We start from the raw sequence: 24228 nt of genomic DNA on the forward strand, positions 1-24228 counted from the left end.
GCTGAGAAATCGTATGGGTTCTCTCAAAATACTAAACAAAAATTCAAAACATTTGAAAATTTTAAGTAATTTATTTTAAAACGTGTACAATATTTATGCTTTTATGCTATCCATGGCTTTTGAACTTATCAGATAATAGATAAATTTTATTTTTTCTCAAAGAAGACATAGCCATTTAGCCATAACTGAAGTTTTAGATAAAACTGCCTTGACATATGAAGAGCTAACTTTTAGGTATGAGCAGCACTAAGTGAAGTGCTTATATAACAACAATATAAAAAGGCAGAATGAAGCCCTCTTAACACCATCTCAAAATATTTGGTTATTTTTTTTTAGAAACAGTGAGTGGAGAATCTTGAATGGTAAAGTTTATACAGCCTAAAAAATTCTTGTAAGGACTGCTCCTAATAGTTTCTTTTTTTTTTTTTTTTTTTAAATTAACCAATTGCTGGGTTTTAACTCAGAAGTAAAAAAATAATAATTACATGGAAAAGATAACGGATTACCCTAAGTGGATTCTTTTATTTTCAAAGATTAAAAAAAAGAAAAAGCTTGTGGATCCCTCAGAAAATGAAGTATCAAATTCTCTGAAAATATTTTAATACTGATTAACAACTTTGATTATACATTTTGACTTTTAAAGGTCCTTTCTTTAAAAAAAAAAAGATTAATAGTGTTATTAGCAGTCGATTTATAAAGCAATTCTGTGATCTTAAAATGCATATGATGAAGATAATAAGAGCTAACATTTACTAAATGTTTATTTTGTGCCTGGCACTAAGTACCTTACAAATATCATCCCTATTAATAGGCAAAAAGTTGTAGATTTATTATTTTCATTTTACAGATGAGGGATCTGAAGTAGAGAGATATTTAAAACCTTCAAATGTTTTGGTGTGTGTATTTTCACCACAATTAAAAACAAACAAACAAAAAACTTGCCCATATTAAGAAGACAGGGCTTCACTACACAACTCCAAGGGCACCATTCACACAGTGTGATGGCATCTCCCGGAGTATAACTCCAGCAGTCTTGGCGATGGAGGCAGATAGGGTATCTGGCCATCTGACTTCAGAAGTTTAGCAATAAATAAGACAAAATGCAGTCTCCTGGCCACAGAACTTAGAGTACAGCATATACTGAAAGCTAATAACCAAATTCCCAAGTGCCGTGCCCATGTATGCCAAAATACCTTGGCAAAAAAGAAAACATCAATTAACACACATTAAGTCAATCTGTTTGGGATCTAGTGATGTGAGAACCAAGAGAATACTGTGATTGTGACAGTATTGTGACTGTGAAGTCCTACACCATGTAAGGGTACCAAGAAAAAATAAGATACAAGCCCCTCTTTAGACAGAAAACATGATTTCAGAAATCAGTTTTTCTTTTAGGAAGGAAAATAGATTTTAATCAATAAAATGTCTTGCCTGATAGCTTATTAGTTTAAGGATAAAGTCACTAAGCAAATAAATTTGCTTGTGTAAAAGTTTTCTGACACTCGTGGAGGAAAGTATAAACACACTCTTATTTTTAATAAAATATATTAATTTTTCTGTTAGGAAATACATATTAAATAGCCTGCATATTTGAATCACATTCAAGGTTTATGAAACATTATTTAGATAAATCACGTTAAGTAATCAAACAACGGTTAGAATGAAAATTAATAATAATGCAAAAATGATACCAATGGATATAAATTAACACCAAAAGCTTCTTAAGTCTGCAGCAGGAGAAAGGTGGGGCGCAGAACTCAAATTCTAGTCAAAAGACCAGACTTAATGGTCTGAGATTGGAGGGACCCCGGAAGACAAAGCCCCCTCACTCTCTGTTGGCCCAGAACTGAAACCATTCCTGAAACCAACTCTTCAGACAAAGATTAGACTGGACTATGGGACATAAAATGATACTTGTTAAGAGACTGCTTCTTAGCTCAAGTAGATACATGAGACTAAATGGGAAGCTTCTGTCCAGAGGCGAGATGAGACAGCACAAAGGGAAAGGAGCTGGCTGAATGGACACGGGAAATCCGGGGTGGAAAGGAGAAGTTTGCTGTCACATTATAGGGAGAGCAACTACAGTTACATAACAATGTGTGTATAAATTTCTGTATGAGAAACTAACTTGAACTGTAAACTTTCACTTAAGCACAATAAAAAAAAAAGATTAAAAAAAAAGCTTCTTAAGTTTCAGACTGAATGAACGTATATATTGTTTTCAAAGCTATAAAAAGCCTAGAACAAATTCCTGATAGTTGGAATGAACGATTCAACTTGTTATCTTATCGCTAAGGCAGAGTTTTTTTTAAAAAATGAGACCCCATGACTTTCCCTGCAAAATTTTTTCTTGGGGGTGGGTGGGTGGGGAGGTTATTGCTTTTTCTTTGTTTATTATTCTCTATAAGTATGTAAAAGCCTAAATCAAGTATCTGAGAGTTCTAGATTATGCACATCCTACAAGTCCCATGATTTTCTTTCTGACAGAAAAATTCACTTTTTTTTTCCCTCTAGAGCATTAACAGCAACTTAGCTGCATGGACAATTCAGAGGAAAAAAGTAATTGCTGACAGGCTATGTTTCCCCTCCTCCCTCACTAAAGAGAAAAACAGCTATTATTATTTCACTTGTGAATACTGTTATCTTTACAACTCAAGTTACCTACCATACTGAAAATAAGAACACTAATGAAAAAACTAAGCCCATTCTTTGGTTTCTAAAATGCAACTATTCTACAGGTGGAGAAATGGAGGTAGGATACATAGCCAGTTAGTAACAGCTGACACTGGAAACAGTTCATTACCAGCAACGTAACACTTATGGAGCTGCTAAGCGCTACTGTTGCTAACCAAAAGGTCAGCAGTTTGAATCCACCACCCGCTCCTTAGAAACCCTGTGGGGCAGCTCTACTCTGTCATATAGGGTTGCTATGACTCGGAATCAATTCAGTGCAACAGGTTTTGGTTTGTGGTGTGCCAGGCATTGCTTTAGGTACTGCAGATACAGAAAGAAAGAAAAAAAAAAGTGGTGGTGGGGCGGGGGATGTCTGGTTCTTGCATTATGAGGTTCTACGATCTTCCTTCTCCTATAAAAATAGGTAAATAGTATGTGCTCAATAAATATCTGATGAAAGAGAGAAAGGAGAGAAGGTAAGGGGAAAGGAGAAAAGAAGGCAAAAGAAAGGAAGGGAAGGAATGAGGGGAAAGGAAGAAAGGGAGGGAGAGAGGAAGGGAGAGACAGCGGGAAGAAGAAAAGGAAGGAGAATGGTGGGAAGAAGAAGAAAGGAGAAAATAAAGACAAAGGAAAGAAAGAAAAGGGAAAGGCAGGCAGAAAGGAAGGAAAGAAGTTAGCTTTTGATTGGTTATGCAATGGGGGTTATTTGGAAAAATCCATGCACCTGGAAGCAGCATTAATGCCACCACTTAATTTCCCAGGAATGCCTGGCACTGTGATTATTCTAAGCTGTGCAGTCTGGGGGTGCTGATTATCCACTTATATGTGCTTTACACACAACAATCAGGACAATCCAGAATTTATCCCAAAATATATATATAAAGTAAAGAAATTCCAGAGAACTATATGTGTTATTGCTTAGATAGCAACTAAAATTATATTACCCTTAGAGAACATCCTCCCATGGGCAAATTCATCTGAAAATCCCTTTCAGTACTAGTACTTGGGAATGAGTGATTTGAAGATGACTGTTTTTCTCAAGGCTTTTTCTCTCCTAATATTTCCAATTTATAAAAGTCAAAGCTGTTAAAATTAGATCTAAGGACCTTTTTTCAAAATTAGGCTGGTAGCTGGCAGCTGCTCTCTGCTCTACGAGACATCACATCAATCCAGAAAATTTTCATTTATTTATATATTGTTCATGCATCTAACACTTAATGAATGTCTACAATGAATGTCTACTATATGTCTTAAGAATGTACAGGGGGAGAAAAAAAGTCTTTGTCCTCGAAGAGTTCACAGCAAAAGTAATCAGACAAATAAAACAAAATAACAATAGAGCTGGGACCATCTACAAGGGTTATCTAGTTCAAAATGTTAGGGACTAGGAAGGCTTTAAGGAGAAAGTGAGCTCTGAAGATCCTCTGACCCAAAAAGACTCTGGAAAGATAAAGGTGAGAAGTAGCACCCAGCAAAAGCCAGACCCTAAAGAGCTCTGCGGTCCAGGTTAAGGATTTGGATTTTATACTGAAGGCAACAGGGAGTCACAGAAAAATTTTACGAATAGTTACCATACCTCTTGCTATCTGCATAACACTGTAGGATTAGAAAGTATTCCTAAATAAACATCTTTCATATGCATTATTCCATTTAGCTCTACAACAATACTAACATAAAACTTAGGCCCTGTCTTATAAGAGGGGGCAAAATCCACTGAGGTTCAAAGAAGCAAAATGAAAGACTCAAGACTGAACAGCGAAACATTCAGTATTTTCAAATGCTAGACTCTCTTTGGAAAACTTGGTGGTGTAGTGGCTAAGTGCTATGGCTGTTAACCAAAGTTGGCAGTTCAAATCCACCAGGAGCTTCCTTGGAAACTCCATGGAGAAGTTCTACTCTGTCCTATAGGGTCACTATGAGTGGAATCAACTTGAGGGCAACGGGTTTGGGTTTTTTTTTTGTTTTGTTTTGTTTAGACTCACTTAAATTTTAACTTTCTCCACATTTTGTTTCCCTGTACAATGCAACTAGGGTTAAAGAGATCAAAGAAGTATTCTCAGCTAGACTTCCTTCAGAGGCAATTAAGAGGTATCATGGTGTAGTGGAAATATCACCATTCTTACTGTGAACATTTTCATCTTTCCAGCTGGATATAAAGCAATCAGTTAATTAGAAAGCATGATTTGCATTACACAAACAGCTACACATGGGTGATCAGAAACTAGCTCCATTCTAATTTTATCAGAATGTCACAGCTACCTTGCAGGAACAGCTGGTTATTCCATTGGCATATTTTTGTTTCGCATTCTGGTAGTTGTGAACCGTGCTAACAATTACTTTGATGTTGTACAAACTCTTTGATTTTGATCTGGTCTTGCTCGCTAACCTGGATTTGCTCAATGATGATTTTTAGATCTGTTTGTTTTAATAAGTTGTTTTGCAATAATAAAACACACTTATAGCTAAAAACACATCTCTTTAAAATTTCTGTGGGAAAATGCTTTTATAAATTTACTCATACCTCTTTTTTTATACAGGCTTCCAAAAATTTCAGAGCTAAATTTAAGTACATATGAAAAATATATATATAATCCTACTGCTTATTTATTTTTTACTCATAGAAATACTTTGCTAACGTTTTTATCCCAAATGTTATATCCTCTTGTGAAGAGCTGCACGAACAAACCAAAAATACTGGTGAACAGAAACAAGAGGATGCAGGCGGCTTCTTAAAAAGACTCTCAAAATAGACCTCAATTACCTTTTTAAAAATATCAGAAAATCATAGGCTTTTAGAATAACTGGATCTTGACAATTGTGAATTTATCTTTAAATATTAAGTATACATAACAATCATGATAATCCAGAATTTATCCCCAAATACATATCAAAAGAAAACAAAAACAAAACCCATTGCTGTTGAGTCGATTCTGACTCATAGTGACCCTACAGGGCAGAGTAGAACTGCCCCATAGGGTTTCCAAGGCTGAAATCTTTATGGTTAGCAGCCAAGTGTTTAACCATTGTAACCACCAGGACTCCTAAAATACATATAAAAACTAAAAAAAAAAAAAACTAAACCTGTTGCGGTCGGTAAGATTCCAACTCACAGTAACCCTACAAGACAGAGAAGAACTGCCCCCATAGGGTTTCCAAGGAGCAGCTGGTGGATTCAAACTGCCGACCTTTTGGTTAGCAGCTGTAGCTCTCAATCACTGTGCCACCAGGCTCCGAAAATACATATAGCAAAGTGAGAAAAAAAAAATTCCAGAGAACTGTTTGTACTATTGCTCAGACAGCAACTAAAATTATATTACCTTTTGGAGAACATCTAAAGCTGTAAGTACAGCTTCCTGCAAACTTGTCAAAACTGCTTCAGTGTAAGATGGAAGAATAAAAGGGGATGCATCTGAACTTATTGGGACTGAAACAGCACTGTGCAATATGACTCCCAACTTTTGCAAGTCATCCATGTTGAAACCAGTTTTTATGTGCTGGTAGAGAGCTGGAAATATCTGAATTAAAGCTGTAAGAAAAGGCTGGCTGGGAATGAAAGTTAATTTATCAAAAGTAATAGGAGGCTTAGTGCTTTCAGATCCAATTTTATACCAGGTATTCCATGCAGCCCACCAGAGATTCAAATCTTCAAGCTCATCATTAACTATGGGTGGCTCTGAGCTATTATATCTTCCAAGTCTTTCTCCAATGGAATCTGTTCTTATAAATGGCCTGCTCAGGCTAGGGCCTGACATGGGTCCTATAAGGACAGGCACAGGTACATTAACTGCAGGTGGTGTCTCAGGCTTCTCTGAGTCTCTGACAGGGGATACAATCTGTAAAATTTCCTGGAAGCTTTTCAGAGCAGCCAGAGATACTTCATTGTTTTTGCTGAGGGCTGCTGATTGTATGTGGTCAAGAAGAACATCCCATGCTCTGGAAAAATCTCCTATATTTGGAAGAGAAAAAAAAAATCTATCACCATAAAAGTGATATTTTCTCTTAATATGAGACACTTTAAAGTCTATCTGCTTTATTTTTCTGCTTAAATTCCCATAGAACTAGCAAAAATATACTTAGGTACTAAGGTACTAACAATACGAATTAACATCATCCCAACCCAGAAATCCAGGGAAAAAAAAAATGAGATACAGGGAAAAAGAGCATAAAGAAGAGGATAACAGGTATATCGAACAATATTTTGGTCTTAAAAACAAAATTCTATATGATGCATGTATACCTGTTTATACTCTTTCCTAGTACCTCTGCCTGAGAACAGAAAAAACCTACAAAGGTTTTAAAAAAAGAAAAAAGAAGGCTTTTTGGTAAATAAAAATAAATCTACATTTATTAATGATTATGTAAGACTTTTTTCATTCTTAAACATACTGGAAAGGTTGTAAGTTATACAGTATGATTGATGTGTTTTATAAGTCCGAATGTTTAAAATAAACTATATCATATTCCACAAAACCTTAACTTTATACTTTGATTTTCATATTTTAAATAATTTCACAACTGCAGAATTTTCTTAAACAGGAGACCAGGCAAAAATGTACCATAAGGAATAAACTGTCCTTTTTCAATGAGTCTAAATTTGTTCCTCTCATGTGAATCTGAGTCTACTGATCCACCATCAGCAGAACATGGACTCAACAGCTCAGTGGCAGGTACTAGTTTTCACTGATTAATTCAATCTCTTGCCCTGCTCCTGTGACCAACTAAACACATTTACAATGAAGCTCTCTATGGCCAGGTATAGTTATTTTTCCAAGAAACATGGCAAAAATGACCTTGTTTCTACAGCAGTCAAACCCAATGGCTTCATTACTACCAACATACTTGCATTAAAATAATGCAAAAATCACAGAAACTGACATTTTCTACAGCAGGAGAACGTGACTAGGCTATGAAATACATAATCAAGATGTACAGACTTTCATTTTGCAAAGGCTATAAATGACTAAATTTTCTTTTTTAAAAATAAGAGAAACCCAAGTGACTGCAGGAAGCATTCAGTTAATTGAAAGCTCGAAGTCTGGCATAAAATAATAGGTACTACTCTGCCTGCACAGGACAAACTATAACACCTGCCCAATTATACCACCTATGTCCCTCCATACTCTATTTTAAAAAAACTAAGGTATAATTTACATACAGTAAAAAGCACAGATTTTTAAGTAAACAGTTCAAAGAGTTTTGACAAACTACATTTAAACAGCTAAACAAAACACTTGTACCTGTTGCCATCCCAGTTAAAAAGTCAAAAGAATCATCTATCTGACAACCAGAATGGTGAACTAATCTCAGATTTAGAATATTCCATGCCATAGTGGGGGAAAGACTCCTATAGTTCCTTTATTAACATACTTTACATCTAGGAAGAAGTTCCCTATCTATAAGACTAAGTATAATTATCACACATGGTTATGTTAAAAATATGAACCTTGTCTAAAATAATAATAAAAACCATTTCCTAGTCTTCAAGTTACAAAAAATCATCAAAACTACATGAATTGCCTTACATCTTCATCTAGAAAAACGAAATCCGTTAGTTCTTATCTTTTAAAATAAAGTAGCTATCACAGAGGTATTAAAAATGCTTGTTTTGTCAAAACTTAGTGAATGCACAATAAAGATTTATGTATTTTATTATATGTAAATTTTACATAAAGAGAAAAAAGCGAGACAAAATTTTAAAAAATACATCAAGCTCTAAAGTGCAAAAGGAATCAGACTCCACAAATTATTTGCTGTTGAATAAAAAAAGTTAAATGAGCAAAAGTACGTAAGAATAACACACTCAAATGCCTATGAAAAGAGTAAATATGCTTATGCTTTAACATAAGGTTAAAAAAAGTCAAACATAAAATAACACATATAGCATGCTCACAACTATGTACAAAAGCATCTCTGTTCACTTTTCTCTCTGACTCCCATCACTATCGTCAAAATTGAAGCTATTATAATCTGTATCAGGGCGCCTCAACCTCAGCACTACTGACATTTTGGGTTGGATAATTCTTTGTTGTGTGGGCTGTCCTGTGTACTGCAGATGTTTAGCGGCATCCCTGGCCTCTACCCACCAGACGCTAGTCCCCGGTGTGACAACCAAAACGTCTCCAGACATTGCCAACTGTTCCTTGGGGGGCAAAATCACCCCTGGTTGAGAAACACTGATCTACATGAGCAATAGCTGCCTAACAATATCCTGCCATCCTTTTAAAATATATCAGAAAACTCTGCCATCTTTCCTTGCTGCCATTCCATTGTACACAAACCAACTAAGGTGATCTTCTGATGTGCCTATCTGATTATGTCACATCACGAACTAAGACGTTTCACAGTAGTTTTTCATTGCTCTTAGGATGAAGTCCTAACTATTGAACATGATCTACAAAGTTGTCCATGACCTGGTCTCTCCCCATCTCTACAACCTCATCTGTAATCATGCATTTCTTTACTCTCTTCATTCCATTCAAACTTGCTAGGTTCCTCATCACCTGCTCACCCCTGGCTCTAAATCTTCTCCTATTCCTTTTACACATTCTGATATAATGCTCTCCCCACTTCATCTTACCCTTGCCTGATGAATTCCTACTTACATGTCAGATCTCAAGTAAAATATCACTTTCTATTATAAGCTCACAATGTACCACTCCTTCGTAGCGCTCATCGTTTTTGCAATTTTACATTCGCGTATGTAATTATGGTTCCTCACTCATACCTGTGACAGCATGGAAAAGTATAGTTTGCACATCATTGTGCCCCCTAGAGCCCAGACCACAGTAGGGACACGTTAACTATTTTCTGAACGAAAATACACACTTGAATTTAGAATCTGTTGTTCTTGGGTAGTGCCATTGTAAATGAAATTTAAAAGAATCACCTGTTATTTTCCAAATTTCCTTTAGCATTAATTACTTGTATAAATTCATTGCCATCGAGTCGATTCCAACTCATAGCGACCCTATAGGACAGAAGAGAACTGCCTCATGGGGTTTCCAATGCTGTAATCTTTAGGGAAGCAGATTGCCATATGTTTCTCCCACAGAGCTGCTGGTGGGTTTGAACCACCGACCTTTCAGTTAGCAGCCGTGTGCTTTAACCCTTGCACCACCAGGGCTCCTCAAATTACTTACATAAGCCCCCCAAATGCATATATACCTAAAGGTTGCAGTAAATATCTTCTAGTGTTGAAGATTCTTGCTACTCCAGCCAATGTTAATACCCATGTCTCAGCCCACTGCTTCTCTGCTGTATCCCTTGAATGATGAATGAGAATATTGCCACCTCCTGACTCAATCTTTTCTTTGTCTGCGGTGGTAGAAGACTCTCGAACTCGGTCCAGTAGATGAAAGAGAACCTGAATATTTACAAAAATGTCATATGAAAAGTAGTGATAACACAGCTTATGTAATGGCACAGTAAACTAGGAATTCTTACCAAAAATATACAGCCTGCTCAATTCCCATACGTAAGAGGAAACTGACCAACAGAGGTACCCTTATATTCTTAAGTTTATCCTTAAGGTCATGAAATGCAAAAAGTTAAACAGGATAGAATAATGTATAAGACTTGTTGAACAGGTATCATTGGAACATCTATGGGGCAATCTACACGATAAGAACAAAGCGGGGGCAGCAATCTGTGTTTTAACAAACCCTCTAAGTGATTCTGTTATATGCTAATATTTAAGAGCCTCTGAAGCAGAATAATCTAGAAATAAAATTACAATGGATAGTGGGATATATGGGAAGCGAGGAAGAAAAAGACTCATTTAGAATAGGCAGCAAAAAAGATTAATAATGAAGTTGTTTGAAAGAAAAACAGAAATCAGGAAAAAAACAGGTTTGTTTTTAAACAGTATGGAAGATTCAAGCATGTCTGTGAACTAAGCAGGAGTCAGGAGATGGAACTGAAATAGAAAGCACAAGAGGGAACAATGTTTTTAATTATTTTTATTAGGAAAAATAATTATTTTTAAGATGACATTTTGGGATCTTTTTAATACACTGTAAACATTATTAAATACAAATAAGGTTTACTGTATTGCCTACTGTCAAAAAATGTTCTCAAAAATACAAAAAAGTGAAAGGATTTAAAGCAGAATTTTATTAAAATTGAACAGATACAACAAAAAAGGAGAGCCTTTTAGCAATGAGGGCACGCTCACTAATAAGCTGTTGACTTTAAAAAAGTTTTCAAAAGGGGAGAAAATGGAAAAATGAAATTGTGTATTTAATGAATTGCTGTTAGTTGCCATCAAGCTGGCTCTGATTCATGGCGACCTTATGCATAATGGAACAAAATGTAGCCCAGTCCTGCATCTTAATGATCTTTGGTATGTTTGAGTCTGTTGTTGCAGCTACTGTGTACTGCCTTCCAACTTTGGGGACTCATCTAGCACTATATCGGACAATATTCTGTTAGATCCATAAGGTTTTCATCAGCTAATTTTTGGAAGTAGATTACTAGGCCTTGCTTCCGACTCTTAGTTTGGAAGCTCCCGAAACGTGTCCACCACGGGTGACCTTGCTAGCATTTGAAATACCAGTAGCATAGCTCCCAACATCATAGCAACAAGCAAGCCACCAGTGTGTCAAACTGACAGAAGGATGGTGGATTTATTGAGTGAACATGTATAATTTACCACATGGAAGTTACTTTTGTTTGGTGAGTCTGCAAGTGAATTTCACTGTAAATGATATTCGTTTATTCATACAATTATATATTTGAATTACATGTATATAAGTAGCCCTCAAAGGGGGGGAAAAAAAAAAAAAAACAACTTCCTACCCTATTTTAAGGAGTTGATTACCTTCTGGGGTTTAACAACCCCTGGTTTTACTATTCAGGAAAACATGAAACTAAAAGAGAAGGGAGGAGGAAGAAATTAGAGATAGCAAGATTAAGTGATCAAAACAGAAACAGAGATGAGGCTTTTAATATCTGATTCGTTCTCTGTGAGGAACAATTCAAAATAGGAGAAAGCTAATATTTTCTATTTTGTGTAATACACAAACACATGGAAATTCTTCTTTAAAAAAACAGGAAAATGTTTCATTTAAAAAGTATATAAGCATATCTCAATTAAAAGCTGATAATTGAAGCTATTTTACAATACCTTCCATATAACAGTGTGCCATGTTAAATGTTGTAACAAAGTTCCATGTGCACCAATTGTAGAAAACAGAGTTTGCCCAGCACTCTTCCTAACAGCTGGACGGGGGTCCACACATAGTTCACCCAATTTTGCATAAAGACACAACCACAAGCAATCAAACGGTGGTGCAGGGTGGAACGGCCGATTTAAAACCACTCCTTTCTCTTCTGCCTGCTTTTGCTGTGCTGCCTCTTCCTTATTTAATTCTTTTTCAATAGTTTCCCCTCTTTGGAAAAAATAATCTGAAATATTCCACTAAAAAGTAAAGTAGAAAAATATCACTTTATGAATAACTTTATTTTAAACACACAATAAATTAAATTTGCAATAGAAGGCCACTTACCTTTCAGAATAAAACTTAAATTACTTAAGAAATCTTTTCCCTAGTAGAATAGATTTAATGAAAACATCTCTAGCTCAGACAGTGCTTCTATCTGATTTTAGTAGAATTTAGGGAAACAATCTAGTTTTAAGATTAATTTTTAATTTTTACTGTCTATTATGAAAAATTTCAAAAACATACAGAAAGACAGGGAGAAAAGTATAATGAACTTCAATGTACTGATATACCCATCATCCAGGTATAACAACTGTTAACATTTTGCCATATTTACTTCATGCTCATATTCTTAAATCTCTAATAAAGGCTTTAAAAAATATAACCATAATACTATTATCACAACGAGCAAAATTGTTAGTGAATACTTAATATTTAATATTTTACAATTTTATATAAGAGCAATTACTGTCTCCAAACATATCTTAAGACTAAATTTTCAACCACAATAAAGTAAATGAATTAATGATAATTATGCCAATGGTAAAAATGTTAGGCATCCAATATCTATGAACATAAATGTAAAATAAAGGAGGTGATATCTAGCAGTAATTAATCAACATTAAATTAACTGCCACTCTTTGCGAGCAATTATATACAAAGTATGCTTATACATATTTGTGTAATTATATTTTTAATAGTAAAATATTAACGTACCTAGCTTATGAGGGCAGTAAGTTTGACTTTATAAAACTTATGAGTTATACATTTAAAAGATTCTAAACAATTACTGTTAAACAAATACATATTGGAAACAGCTCTGTACATGTTTACTTCATGTCATATTAATGCCATAACTTTGATTTTATTTATTTTTTATTAAAGATGAGTGAAATGAGGCTCAGGAGGTCAATAATTTAACAATTAACAGGGGGTAGGCAGGATTAAAATACAGGTATATACGTTTCCAGAGTATATGCTCTCCCACTATCATATGCTGTTTCTTAATAGCTAATAAAACAGAGTCAACAGGCTACCAAACCGAAAAAAAAAAACCAATCCCGTTGCCATTGAGTTGATTGCGATTCATAGCAACCCTACAGGACAGAGTAGAACTGTCCCATACAGTTTCCAAGGAGCGGCTGGTAGATTTGAACTGCCAACCTTTTGGTTAGCAGCCAAGGTCTTAACCACTGCGCCATCCGGGCTCCACTATAGGACTATGCAAATAGTAGAGCCTTTTACTAAAGCTTCATTTACTAGATACATAGTACATGAAAATGCTGCTAATAAAATAATATCGAAAATCAATTAACTTTCACTCTAAAGTCAACTGAATATTTTTCCTGTATATACTCTTAATTGTTTACCAAGTCTTCTCATGACAAACACTGCAAAAACCAAACTTCAGCTCAATATAGCAACATTATTCCAAATACTTCATTTAATCCTTCATGAAAGATATGTTTGATATTTCAGTCATTTAAACAATTCCCATAGAGTCTAAAGAACATTTGCTTAGCATTCACTCACAACTGTATAACAGTGATTTCTAAGCTATACTATTATAAGAAAGGCAATGATACTTACCAATAAACCTATTGAAGTTAAACTAATATTAAGTTCTTGGTTATGAAGCCCAAAGCTACCTGCAACATCTACAACTATCTGCAGACAAGTACAAGGCATTGTTGGTAGAAAGTCTGTCACAACTAACTGAAGACACTGGAATGCAGTTCGTATCAAGGATTCTCTGAAAACATAAAAGAAATTTATTCTGATGCATTAGAAAGAAATGAGTAAAATTTACATACTTTACAATAGTCCGGATAAAATTTAAAATTTGCATAAGAAAAATCTTCCCTAATATAGGTCATATAATACTCTAATATTTACATAAATGTAAAAAAGTATGTTTAAACAAATTAACAAAAATAAAGAAAGAAACTTACAGGTAAAGAAATAAAAACAGTAGCTTAAAAAAAGGGAAAAGGAAATATGCCATTAACACCATATTATTTCTATTTGTATTTAGCACCAACTAGTCAAAACAAGAAAACCTATGCAATGAATGAGACAGGCAAGTTGGCTACAGTCACTTTTCTCACCGCTGTGTCCCTAATATCTAGCACGGTGTCTAGCAAATGTAAACATGCATGATGTACTCACTGAATGACAATGAGTTCCTCACTCTCTTGTAACTATTCTGTATCTTATTTAAATATCCAAAGAAATATAAAATTTTATATTTAGTCTGTGAGAAGGGGGTAAATTTTTAATTTCAAATAAAGAAAATAAGAACTATTTTATTTTGTAAAGAAAATCTGGTGGTGAAAAGTAATGAAAATGAAAATTACAGTAGGTAACGCTGTGTGCTTACTATATCATGTACTTCCTAAGTGTTTTATACGCATTAATTCATTGCATCCAACAATGTCCTAGGTTATACAGAAAACTACTTAAACAGAAAGGTTAAGTAACTTGCAATGTCAACAGCAAGGAATGAGTACTTTGGGAATCGCAAATTTAAACAACGAGAAAACTCTACACACCTATTAGGACGGCTAAAATCCAAAATGCAAAATGGTACCACCACACTGGAAGACAGTTTGGCATTCTCTTACAAAGATAAACGTAACCTTACCATATGACCCAGCAATTTCACTCCTAGGAATTTACCCAATTGATTTGAAAACCTATGTCATTTTAAAGCAGTTTTTAGATTTTCTAATATATGCAGAGAAGTCAGGACCTAAATATTATATCACATCTTACCAAATATTAATTTTAACAAAATAAAACCTTGTATTTGAATATTTTATAAAATTTGTTGTATTTGTTCATTTATCTTTAAGAAAGAATCTTGCATTCTGGTATAAGCATAAAACAAACAGCAAATTCTCCATTCTTCTAAAACAAAGGTGAGCTCTAAAAATTCCCTATAGCCACTTGCGAGTAATGTTAAGAAAAACTATTCATCTTAGACTTAGGCAGCAAAAGCATACATAAAAAAAATTACCAGTATGCGAGATTTTAGAATAGAGTCTTTCTACCTGTATCTCTTTTTGGATGTTAATTTTAAATACTTACCCTTGATCATTTCTGATTGCTCCCATGACTCCAAGCACTAATGGCCACCCAGGCCCAAGACTGTCTCCCTGACTCTGCAGAATCTGCAACACACATTCTAACTGCTTGAGTCGGATATCAGGGTGGTTAATATTGGACATCTCCTTTAATGGATTCAATAAAAGCAACTGGAGCCTCTGAAAACAGGGCAAGAAACTAATTAGGATAAAAAGCCCAGTTGTTATTACTTTTTGTAAGTTTAAATTCACTCCACACAGACTACTCTGGCAAATAGAAATATTTCTATTAAAATAAACATTATTTTAATTTCTATTAGTAATCATTAGAGGTTAAGTTTGTCATCTATTTCTTTTTTTAAAAATAAGAGAAAATAAAAACCAATCTTCAAGATGTTAGATTTCAGGATAAATGAGGGAGTACCCTTACTTTAAAAGGCATTAACTATAAACCCATATAAAAATGAACCTCACTGAAGGAAATATATTTCTAGCTGTATGTGGAGACAGAAAACTCCCAATATTTAAAATTAGTTTTCATTTATTTTATTAATGAATACCACATGTATTCAAAATTCTTAAGTGTGATTAAAAAAAAGAAGAAGTTATAATACCCATAAAAATGAACAAGTACAGCAGACATTAACAAAGATGAAGTATGTTGGAGAGCATAAAAGGCACTCCAGTCTATTTCTTTCAGCATCTGAAAGCACTTGCCTCATTTTAACTTTCTTCTGTTCAAGGATTCATTTATTTGGTTCACTAATTGAACAAACATTTATTAGCTCTCACTATGTGACAGGTACTGAGCTAGACAAGATTCTTCTTTTCAAAAAAACTCAAATTGTAGTGGGGAAAACTATAAACTCACTAAAATGTAAGCTCTAGAGAAGCACAAACCTTTTCTGTCTTGTTCATCATTCTACTGTGGGAGCTAAAAACACGGCCTAACACACAGTTTGTACTCAATAATTATTTCTTGAGCGAATCTGTAGAATACAGTTACAATCCAATAAGATAATGAGAATGGTTGTTATTAAGTGCCCTAGCTCTACTCAGTCTTGAATAATAAAACTTTAATGGACTTATTAAAACTCTGTAGATACACGTGAATGATTAAGAGAGTCAGGACAAAAAAATTCCTGACACAAAGTTAGCTCTGGAAGTATAAAATAACTTTTTAAATTATTCAACAATAAAAATCTATTTTATTGTACTTGCATCTTCTACCACTTACTTTCTTCCCATATAAGAACAGTGAGACAGAAAAAAAAAAAGCAGACAGGTAAGGACCAAAGCAAAATAGATTATTAAGTTGTTGTTGTTGTTGTTAGGTGCTACTGAGTTGATTTCGACTCAAAGTGACCCCGTGTGACAGGGCAGAACTGCCCCATAGGGTTTTCTGGGCTCTGCTCTTTATGGGAGCAGATCATCACGTCTTTCTCTTGTGAAGCCGCTGGGTGAGTTCAAGTCATCAACTTTTCGGTTGGTTAGTATCTGAGTGCTTAATTGTTGGTCTTAGTACTAAATGAAGAGGGTAATTTATTAACTTAATTCAGTGTCAGTCACCAGAAGGTGTTTAAAATTTATTATGAAGACAATCCTAAATATCCAGGCATATCAGCCTTCTGTAAGAGTTCCACGACCTACATACAAAATATTAAGTAACAAAAACCCATCTTTAGAATATCACTCATTTGATTAAAAAAAAAGAATTATATATGGGCAAGATTGATTTTGTACTAAGTATTCTTTTTTAAAAATGAGATAGGAGTCTCACCAAATTACCTGGTTTTGTGAAAGTGGAGGATCATGATTAAATGTTAGTCCTGCTTTAATAAGTGAAGTTAAAGCTTCTGCTCCCCATTCTCTCATTCGAGAGTTTGGATGCTGGCAGACCTGAAGGTACACACATTGAATAAAAATTAAATATTTAATTTTTATGCTTAAGATGCAAATCATACATCAATTTTAGAAAAGAAAAATTTAAATGTTATATTTTCTGTTCTTGTTACATTTTTGAAATTATACCAAATATTCATACCATATAAAGAAAAATTATATCTAAAATGTAAGTAAGCTTACCTTCTGAATAAGGGGCAAGAGGAAGCAATAGAGAGACAAGAAAAAAAGATGAAACTGAAACAAGTTATAGGAAAAAAGAATTTCATAAAAGTAAATGATATGTCATCAGAGTAAATGGAAGAAGTAAACTGATACTAAGGTTCCTAATTTAATCGAGCTTCAATCAAATACTGTGCTAAAATTTAAAAAAATTGTTTTTTTGTCATTTGATGAGAACGTCCAATAATGAAGAAATCTGCCTATATCCCTGATGATTCATAAAAGTCATTCCAATAAAATGAAAAAAAAAAAACCCTCATGTACCTCTGTTTTCCTTACTGAGAATATTATCTTTCTCAAGTTACTAAAATAACATAAAATGAGCCTGGTAACCTAGACCTAAACTGCACACAAACATATGTACAGACAGAAGCAGCTAGTTATAAAGAAGCAACTGTTATAAATCACCCCAACTTGAATACAAAAGAATACAAATTCCCACGTAAAATTCACTGGCACTATCTTTAACTAGTAATACCAATCAGGTTTTTCACTTTGTAGAACGGCTATCTCATAATCATAGCAAAGACTGTAAATGAGCAGTATTTACTCCCACCTGTCAGCCCCAATTACCCTGAAGTTGTTTCAGAACTAGCCAGAACTAGGGTGATCAAAAGATGGTGAAAAGAATGAAGAGGTCCCAAGCTAACAGCTGGAGGAGACTTCAGAGATTTCATTCTTATTTCTCACTTTAAAATTTCACCCATTTTCCCCAGAACAAGTAGAGGGTGCCCGGTTACCACCATTGACTGCTTTGGCAGGGATCACAATAGAGGGTACTGGACAGAGCGAGATAAAAATGTAGAACAAAATTCAAACTGAAAAAAAAAAAAAAAAAAAAAAAAAAGACCAGGCTTGCTGATCTGACAGAGACTGGTGAAATCCCGAGAGTATTGCCCCTGGACACCCTTTTAACTTCAGTACTGAAGTCACTCCTGAGGTTCACCCTTCAGCCAAAGATTAGACAGGTCTATAGGGCCAACAATAACACCCGTAAAGGACGTGCTTCATAGTTCAATCATGTATATGAGACTAATGGGCACACCAGCCCAAAAACAAAAGGACAGGAAAACTGGACGAATGGAAACAGGGAACCTGGGGTGGAGAAGCGGAGAGTGTTGACACATCATGGGGTTGGCAACCAATGTCACAAAACAATTTGTGTATTAACTGTTTAATGAGAAACTAATTTGCTCTGTAAACTTTCACCTAAATCACAACAACAACAACAAAAAATCACCCATTTTCAGTCAATAAAAGCAAACTGCTCCCTCATCAAACCAATTACTATACAACTTTAGTCCTTTATAAAATATACATATGTAAGTACGAGGTCAGGAAAGGGGGGAAAAAGTTAATGCTAATTTTTCAAATGGTTATCCAGAATCATTAGTTCAATGTATATATCTTTATTTTGGTAACTTAATCATCGCACATGCACAAATGGTAAGACATTCAACAGTTCTTAATAGAAAATTAAATGTAATGTTTAAGAAAAAGAGGTTACCTCAAGTAGGTGGCCAGTTAGAGGTCTCCATAAAACTTCTATTCGGTGCATGTTAACAAGCCCAGTTTCTAACAATTTGGCAACAGCAAAAAGAGATGGTTCCTAGGGAGAAAACATATTGCATTTTGATACTATAAGGAAAAATTTGAAGACTTCAAATGTAAATAAAACTGAGAATACTCTAGACAGTTTGACTGTAATTAATATTATTTAATATAAAATCTGCAATAAATATAAACCTGCTACCAAGAAACAAGTCTTTCTGCCACCCTCAACTATCCACAATGGCCCAAATTGGAAAATTTGGTCAGGGAGAGAATATTTTAGTAGGGAAACAGTCAAAATTCAAAAATTATACCAGACAAATAGAATGGCTAGTATTCTGACCAGAAGGGAAAAGAGCATTCTTATTAGTGAAGTTTTGAAATGTCCAGGCTTCGTGTATGAATGTCACAAAGTATGATAAAAAATAAAGGAGACAGCAGGAACCAGGGGAAAAAAAAAATGAAGCCAGTTTTAGACACTGACAGAAGAATAAAAGAGACAGAAGACAAAACAGCTCTTTAAAGTCACTGGCATATCAACAACCAGAAAGGGAATCAGTTTATATCACATACAGCTAAATTGGAGCCCTGGTGGCACACTGGTGAAGAGCCACCGCTACTAACCAAAAGCATGGCAGTTTGAATCCACTAGCTGCTCCTTGGAAACCCTATAGGGCAGTTCTACTCTGTCCTATCTAAGGCTGCTATGGGTTGGAATTGACTCGATGGCAATGGGTTTTTGGTATGGCTAAATAAGAGTACTTCGTCCATGTGTTACAATAACAGCTTCAGTGAAAAAAAACCAAGGGCAACTATCTCTAACCCAATACTAATAAAGGTGGTAAAATATGCTTAAATGCAAATTCAGCTGACTGAAGCCATGAATATTTTCTAATGGGTAACTTTTTCAAACTGAGACATGGCATTAAAAAAAAGGAAAACTAAAAAAAAAAAAAATCCAGCAAATTATAATAATTTTATGATTTTAAAGGAAAGGATCTTTTACTATTCTATATATTTAACATTTTTCCAGTGCAATAAAAATCTAATATGAAAATGTCTAAGAACATGTTTCTTTCCTAGTAGAAGTCAGTACACTGAAACAAGTACAATGGGATTTTAAGACAAATATAGTCAGGCTGACTCTTCCTGAATGTGCTAATGTTGTAGGCACCTTAAAAACTTTTATGGTAGAAAAATACATGATTCTAGAGACAATATAGTGGTGAATACTGCTGCCTGTGGAGTTTTAACTGCTTGGGATCTCACCTCTACGACTTAATAGGTATATAACCTTGGGTAGCTTACTACCTCTTCTGAATCTATTTTATTTTTAATCTATAAAATGGAAATAATATCAGCATAGAATCTCTCCTAAAAGTATAGAACCTACCTCAAGTTAGAAAGTGCCTGGCATATATAAGTTCCCAATAAATGTTGCCTATTACTACCTTGGTGTTATTATAATTTGAACCAGGGTGTGTACAATAATCACGTGTATCCTTTAAAAGAATATATAGATGCCCAGGCCCCACACCTGAAGATGCTGATTCAGTATGCCTTGAATATGGGCCTCACATTTGTACTTCTTTAAACCTCCACAGCTGACTTCGATGTACAGCAAAGTGAGAGCCAGTAGCAAAGTGGTTAAGAATGGATTGATTTGGAGGAAACTATAAAACATCTGCATAGGCCTTCACCTGTTTGCAGAATTCTCTAGCTATGTGCTATAATGTGAAACTTTGACCCAACAAGACTTTCTTGACTAATCTTTAAATTAGTCACATGAGCCAAGATGACAAGCCGTAGTACACTGAATTACAATTTAAGGACCAGGCAGACAACATAATTTTGGATCCTACCATAACATGTTAAATAAATCATAAAGCTGCATTCTCAGCTTTTTAATCATGTTCTGGGTTGTCTTCACTTTTTCATAAATGGTCAAACTAAACTATATTTATTCATTTTAAAACGTAGAAGGCATTTAATTTTAAATAATTATTCCTAAGATAGAAATAAATCCAAATTTTCCTGTGCTTTCCAAGTAAAATAGAAAATGATACTTTGAGTATAGAAATGTTCTCGAATGTCAATATTCAAAAGTACTGTTTTACTGAGTCAATGGACAAAGCAAAAAATTAATTTTCAATGGATGTTTTCAAGGATAGAAACAGTAAAGGAGAATCATAAGTTTCAGGAAAAAAAAAAAAGATTAGCTCCTTATTTTCCCTCCTAACCCAGATAAGAGGAATTGAAACACTGACTTAACACTACTTATTTTAAATCCTGAATTAATCCCAATCATAAATTTATATTTCAAATTACAAATAATCGTGACATTTTGTAGAGTTCATTTATAAAAATAGGGTTGCATTATTCTTTAAAAAAATATTCAATACACAAAAGAAATGGACACAACTTAAAATCGCAATATATATTACAAGGCAAAACATGTCCTCTTAACTTCCTCAACAAATAACAACCATAAATGGTAAAAACTCAAAAGTATGGTTGGTCTACAAAGTAACGATATTCTAGGGTGAATAACTTATTTAACTAAATAGTGTGTCATATTTAAGACAGAAAGGTAAAATATCATACCTTATTATTTCCATAGGCCATATCCATTGCTTCTAGGGATAAGGAGCAAAGTGCATTTATTAAATGATGCAATGAAACATCATCAAGATACCTAAAACAAAAATGAAGTAATAAGACATTTTGATTTAAAATATATAGACAATAACAATGTTTCTATCAATTTAAAAAACTGACTCTTACTGTGAGCTTTCAAACAATCTTGAAAGTATATTGGAAATCACAGGTAAATCTGTCATCACAGCTGTTGTTAGAACCTACGAAAGGAATAAAATTAAATGTAACACAGGAACATTCTGGGAAGCTCTAACTGGGTAAGAACAACTAGGACTTACCGTACTGGGTCCTTCTACAGCTCTCCCAGGTTTCAAGGCACCACCACTACTAGGCTTTAATCCTAAAATCCATACAAGATGCTGTTAAAAAAAAAAAAAAGCAGTATCAAAACAAATTTATAAAATCATAGTAATTCTAATAACTAAAATTAAAATCAGTAATTAAAATTCATACAAAAGACTTATTATACCAAGCACAGGAAGTGGAGCTTAAGCAGTTATAAAAAGCACTTGATCACATCCTACAATATAAGCCATATCTTCTTTCCTTTACGCCTTCTCTTTTTTCATACTTACTGCCTATTCCTTAGGCCTGCCCAAAGCACTAATAGGCACTGCTTAGTTTAATTGTTAATACTTAGATATAAAAACACCACCACTCTCTGACTCAGAGGCTGTAACATACCTGCAGAGTTGCCAAGACAAGTTGCCATGATGTTCCAAGAACAGCCCCGTGGCAGTGTGCCAAGTTAAGTAAAGTCCTCATACACTGGATATTTTTGGAAGTTAGCTATATATGAAAAAATATACATATATTTGCAGAAATGTTAGGAATTTTTGAAAATTAAAAAGCTTGTAAAGCAGCATTATCATATTCAAAGTTTTTTCTTATATAAAAAATAAATAAAAATATTAAGAAAATAGGTTTGGATGCCTATCCGCAATGATTTTGTACAGAACAAATTCATTGGCTTGAAAGTTATCATAATGGGTTATGATAATGTCAACTGCATAGTTTTAACTACTATCTTTTGTAGATGTCATCCAGGTAAAAGAAAATAAATAAGTTCAATGATAAATTTCAACAAATACCAAGAAAGGGTACAACAGATTTTCTTTTTAGTTAACTGGCAACAACAAGAAAAGAACAAGTACTTTACCATTACGGTCCCTTGAGGCTGGACTGCTAGAGGCTGACCCACTGCCACAACCTGCTGGTGAGAGTCACTTGATGGACTTATCATCGTAACACTCTGGCCCTGGATGGAATACGCTAGAACACAAAGGAAAGCGTAAATAATTAACATATACTTACATCCTGCATTCAAAGCAATGTTATATTTTAAAAATATCAACTTGACTGAATAAAGCTCAACTGTGACGTTTATTTAAATATCAGCACTTTTACCAAATATTTTAAAAACTCATGAGGTGTAGAAACCAAGACAAGTTAAGCAAATATTAAGTAAAGAATTTGATATATAACATATAAAACTACAAAACTTTGGTATATTTCTTCATAAGTAAAATAAAATTAGAATACAGTAAGCATTTTACACAGGTATCCCCAGTATACTTTTCTAGATAAAGTCAGAGACCAACACCCATATTTTCAGTCTGAAAATTGAATACCATATTAAAATATATTTACATTATATGTAACAAACTTGAGTGTTTTCAAAATATTAAAAAAAAATGTGGATGTTAGCCTAATCTAAGTGGTTGCAAGCATTACTGTTGTATTAGTTTCATTAAAAAAATCATCACCACCACTTCAACAGTATGTTACAGTTTACAAAAAACTTCCAGATTTATCTTATTTTATCCTTACAACTATTATTAAAATTGGATTTAAACTGGTATTTAAAATTGGAACTTGTTTAAAACTGGTATTTTTTCCTCACCTCCATTTCTTTCTTTCTTTTTTTTAGAGAGATGGAAGAAATTCAGGTTCAGGGATATTAACTTTCCCAAGGTCACAGAGGCAGTGAGTGAAACAGCTGAAGTTTGAACTAAGAATTTCTATAATTTTTTCCTCTACACTATGTCACCCCACTAGATGACAAGAATTTGAGTAAGTCTTACATTTACTGGAAAGTGTAGCTGCAGTGGTGGTATTCAATACAGTAAGGGCATAATGAGGAGGCAGGGAACCCTTGCATATTGCAGTTATAAAGGCATCTCTTGAAGTTACAAGGCCCAGCCTTCCACAAAGAGCAGCCATAGTCAGTTCAGCTTTTAAAATATTCTCAGTGGCAGCTTCATCTGTGCTGAAAAGATATTTTATTTAATCTGATTAATTTATTTTTAATTATGCTGCAAAACATGGAGTTACATATTATATAAATCTTAAAGAAAATCTACACAAAAATACTGTCAAAATTGATATAATAAATAAGGAATTTTAACCAATTAACATAAATCTGAAAATATGAACTGAGTAAAAGCAATGTACAATACACATTCAGGTAGTCCTCGACTTACAATATATTTAAGTTATGACAAATCACTTATGATCATCTTTTTTTGTGATTTGTGTATTTTTTTATATACATATGTATTAAAATATATCCGTAAGTTTATATGTAATGTTCTCAACCCCCAAAGACAAATAAAGATCAGATTTATAAAGATACAGATAATAAAAGGCAATAATAATGAAAACTAAAAAAAATAAAATGAGGTATTCGACTTACG

At 34.0% G+C, this 24228-nt stretch overlaps 1 protein-coding gene across 4 annotated transcripts in view; it reads right to left on the reverse strand.

Annotated features, from left to right (window-relative positions):
- Positions 1–24228, reverse strand: part of MON2 (MON2 homolog, regulator of endosome-to-Golgi trafficking) — a 111418-nt gene that overhangs the window by 29458 nt on the left and 57732 nt on the right. For all 4 annotated transcript variants that reach the window (XM_004381560.2, XM_023736117.1, XM_023736118.1 and 1 more), the window contains exons 14-26: positions 23617–23801; positions 22692–22804; positions 22217–22321; positions 21811–21891; positions 21659–21732; positions 21479–21569; positions 18831–18932; positions 16988–17098; positions 15204–15379; positions 13704–13866; positions 11798–12091; positions 9838–10036; positions 5991–6619 (exon numbers count right to left, since the gene is read on the reverse strand). In XM_004381560.2, coding sequence (XP_004381617.1) covers positions 5991–6619; positions 9838–10036; positions 11798–12091; positions 13704–13866; positions 15204–15379; positions 16988–17098; positions 18831–18932; positions 21479–21569; positions 21659–21732; positions 21811–21891; positions 22217–22321; positions 22692–22804; positions 23617–23801 — 2323 coding nt within the window. The remainder of the gene's footprint in view (positions 1–5990; positions 6620–9837; positions 10037–11797; positions 12092–13703; positions 13867–15203; positions 15380–16987; positions 17099–18830; positions 18933–21478; positions 21570–21658; positions 21733–21810; positions 21892–22216; positions 22322–22691; positions 22805–23616; positions 23802–24228) is intronic.

This window comes from Trichechus manatus, unplaced genomic scaffold, assembly GCF_000243295.1.
Source record: "Trichechus manatus latirostris isolate Lorelei unplaced genomic scaffold, TriManLat1.0 scaffold00086, whole genome shotgun sequence".
Lineage (NCBI taxonomy): Eukaryota > Metazoa > Chordata > Mammalia > Sirenia > Trichechidae > Trichechus > Trichechus manatus.